This window comes from Aquarana catesbeiana, linkage group LG01 (genome assembly GCF_042186555.1).
Source record: "Aquarana catesbeiana isolate 2022-GZ linkage group LG01, ASM4218655v1, whole genome shotgun sequence".
In the NCBI taxonomy this organism is placed as follows: domain Eukaryota; kingdom Metazoa; phylum Chordata; class Amphibia; order Anura; family Ranidae; genus Aquarana; species Aquarana catesbeiana.
Window position 1 is genome coordinate 332187779 of NC_133324.1, and position 4015 is coordinate 332191793.

Here is a 4015-nt window from a genome sequence, read left to right on the forward strand (position 1 = left end):
AAAACACATGCACTATTTTGCTATTAATGGTGGAACCAAATATATGTGAAGCACAATAACCTAGATTGATTGTAATTTGTAAGCAATAAACTGCCATACAAGTCCAGTCACCACATGTTACTATTATTAATGACACTTTTTTGTGTAAATTTCCTTATTTAGGTGTGATTAAAAGTAGTAGAGTGTATTGCTGTACAATGTGCAAGAAGAATAAAAAAGAAAAATGCATCAATTCCTACTTTATCTGAAAAGAGTTAATGCTTTCCTTTTCCTATCAGGAGGTGCTAAGCAGATACATGGCAAACAAGACAACATGGTTTATTGAATTCACACTGCTAGGATTGACTGAAAATGCTAAGAATCAGATTATCCTGTTTGGGTTCTTCATGATAGTCTATGTCATCACAATTCTAGGAAATTCTCTGATGGTCATCACAATCACACTATCCACAACTCTTCATACTCCGATGTACTTCTTTCTGCGAAATCTTTCTGTTGTTGATATATGCTATACCACCTCCACAGTCCCAAAGCTGTTGTCAAATTTTTTAATGGCCAAAAAACAAATTTCCTTTATTGGCTGCGTGGCCCAGCTTTATTCTTTTATATCATTTGGAGGCGTTGAATGCGTTTTGCTAGCTGCTATGGCAGGCGATCGCTATGTGGCTATATGCATGCCCCTACTTTACTCTAAAGTAATGAGCTGGAAGATATGTATGATCATGGCTACAACATGTTGGATAATTGGTCTAGTAAATTCTCTTGCCCATACTGTATTCACATTTCGGCTACCATTCTGCAAATCTAGAGCTATAAACCACTTTTTCTGTGATATCCCACCACTCCTGGCCTTGTCTTGTGCTGATACATCCATTAATGAAATTGTGGTGTACACTGCTGGAGGGTCTGTGATCTTTGGCTCGTTTTTGTTAACTATTATGTCATATATTCTTATTGTTAGAACAATTTTAAAAATTAAGACAGCCTCGGGAAGACTTAAAGCATTTTCAACTTGTGCCTCTCATTTGGCAGTTGTGACACTTTATTTTGGAACAATTGTCTTCACATATATACGTCCTACATCTACTTATTCTCTAGACCAGGACAGGGTTGTTCCAGTTCTGTATGGGATTATTATTCCTATGCTAAACCCAATCATATACAGCTTTAGAAACAAAGACGTGCATGGAGCAATAACAAAAGTAATTTTAAGAAGACACCAAATAGCTACATAAAGAGAACGAAACTAACTTACACTTATTAAACACAAACATAAACATTACATAGATGAAGAAACGGCAATGCTTAAAAATTATGACACTTATTTTTTATTATAATTTTTATTCCACATTAAATACACAAATTGTTGGAGCAACAAATAATATATGAATAAGAGCCATATTGTAAAGAGATTTAAATTCAAAAGGATAATATTGTCTGTTGCCAAGAAAGAAAAGCTAAACATTCTGTAACCCTTTGAAGCCTATAAAGTATGGATACTACAGTTTGCATTGTTTCATTGAAGAAGCCCATATAGATTAGGGCTTTATTTACTTATTTACTAATGGAAAGCTTTATGAAGGGCAATATTTAGTGAACTATTGATGACCTTCTTCTGAAAGCGTAGCGTTGTGGCTGCCTCTAGTTTGAATACTTTCTCAATCAGTGAGCCAACACAAGCATGCATCCTGTGTGGTCAGAACTAAAAATGTTAATTTTTGTTTAAGATCAGTGCATCTTAATATATTTTAAACAGAGAGTCAGTATGGGAGACATATAGTTATCATTTTCAGTAGGAAAAGTCACCAATGACACCCTACATATATCCATCAGCACAGGTTTCTTTTAACATTTGGAAGGAAGATATTATAGAGTGAGTTAGACTGCACTCAAAATTGCATTTTGGTGGATTTCTAGTCTCTGATGCCCGTTATGCAATTTTTGTATATAGTTGGAACATGCTTTGACATGAGATCAGAATGCTGTTGCAAGGCAAAGCCTTTTGAATAACTGATAAAAAAAATAAAAAGGGGAGTTTTGAAACCTATAAGAAACTCAGCTGTAGCATTCGTTTGTCACAATGAATGGTATACTCATTAAAATGACCAGTAATGAAAACAGCATGACAAAACAATCAGCAAATCTACAGATAGAAGAAGACTAAACTTAATAAACATATGTGTCAGCAAACAAAAGTAAGATCCTATTTGGCAGCTCAACTATATGCCTCTTGGTCCATGATACACTCCTCCTGAACTGAGGTAGAGAAACTGTGGCTGCCATCCATTCACCCTAACTCTATGCTGTAAAGTAGTGATGTTCATATAGACACCTTACTCAGACCAATGGCACTTCTTCATACCCTCTAGTGCAGTGCAAAGCAGCAATATGCTGTTACAACAAAAGCCTCATTAGTAGCCTCTTCTTTATTCAATCAAATCATTCTGCATAGTTTGACCTTACTGATGTCTCTTCCATGGAAAACTAAGGCCTTGTTTTAATTGGGTCATCTGGTAGATGTCAGAAATAAGACATTATTTTCTTTTCAGGGCCTTCAAACTAAATATGATCTCCCCAAACATGTGTTCTGTGGTTGCCTACAAGAACGCCACTATGCTCAATCTTTATCTACTGCACTACAATTTCCTAATTTGCATTCTTTTGAACAAACTTGTCTAACAGGCCCTTCCTGCAAAGCTCTCATTCCCACCCTCTACAAAACATTGATAGCTCTACCCTTGGAAACCTTATTCAAACATTTTTATGTAAAAAGGTGGGAGCAGATTCCTCACTGAGTTGTTGCAAGCAATATGGTCACAGGCTTCTAAAAGCTGAAACTGTTTGCTTTACAAGGCGACTCGATACAAAATACTCTTCCACTGATATCAGACCCTAGAACTGTTGTTGAATGTTTATCCATCTGCTGACAATAGATGCTGGCAATGCAAATACAATTGGGCTCCTTACAGCATGTATACTGGCATTGGATGCTGATTATACCATTTTGGAAGTCTGTCCATACACTTATACACAAGGTGTTTGATTCTTGGATCCCCTTTATTCTCAAAATGTTGCTTCTAGCTCTGCCCCCACCTGCCTTCTCTAAATCCACCAATAGATTGTTGTCACATATACTTACAGTGGCAATGTCCCTGGTTGCCCCTAAATGGAAGAGTACTAAACCTTCTCCCTTACCAAACCTACATATGAGGATTATGGATGTCAAATGGATGGAATACCTTACAGCCTAATTCACTAATCCACTGGCAAAAAGCACAATAGAAGCTGGGAACTGTGGCAGATTATGGAAAGCACTATATGTTCCACACAACTCTAACTACTGGTCCTTTTTTTCTGGTTGGAGGGTGGTGGGGGTGGGGGCATGCTTCGGGCTTTGGGGTGAGATTCAGGCTATTCTTCACCTGACATATTATATTCTATTTGTCTTCTCTTAACTTTTCTTTTCTTATCGTTTAAACACTTTCCCTGTTCATTTCTTCCTCTACATGTTTTGTTTTTATAATTGTTGCTTAGTATTGTACAAGATGAAGTTATATCTGCAAACTCCACTCATTCAATTGTATTTTCATAGGTGTGAAGTAGATTACATTTAGGATGAGTACCCTTGCTACTTATCTCACTTCTCACTTAAAATGTAGGGGTATTATTATGAGCATAATGTTAGATTGGCATAAAATATCCTTTACCATCTTATGCTTTTAGGGTTGATTCAAAATGGATGCTTTCCAATACATTTCTAAACTGCATCATAAACACATGCACAGTGTTTTTCATGTATTCCCAATGGTCCTAATTCAAATCAGTGCAGAAACTGCTTCATTCTTTATCTGGAATGTAGCAAAATATACCCAAATGTACATTGTCCTGAACTAAGTTAAGGATTTTTCAAGTGTCAAATTTAAAAGAAAGAGGAACAAATGCACTGGAATGCATAAAAATACATGTAAACACATATGCAAAAACACACAAAATTGTGGTGTGAACCAACCCTTAA

The 4015-nt window shown here is 36.2% G+C and overlaps 1 protein-coding gene across 1 annotated transcript; it reads left to right on the top strand.

The window, feature by feature from the left end:
* Positions 1–296: 296 nt before the first annotated feature.
* LOC141132625 (olfactory receptor 5V1-like) lies at positions 297–1235 on the top strand. The gene has a single exon (XM_073621268.1). It carries the CDS (start codon positions 297–299, stop codon positions 1233–1235), a length of 939 nt encoding a protein of 312 aa, XP_073477369.1.
* The last annotated feature ends 2780 nt before the right edge of the window (positions 1236–4015 follow it).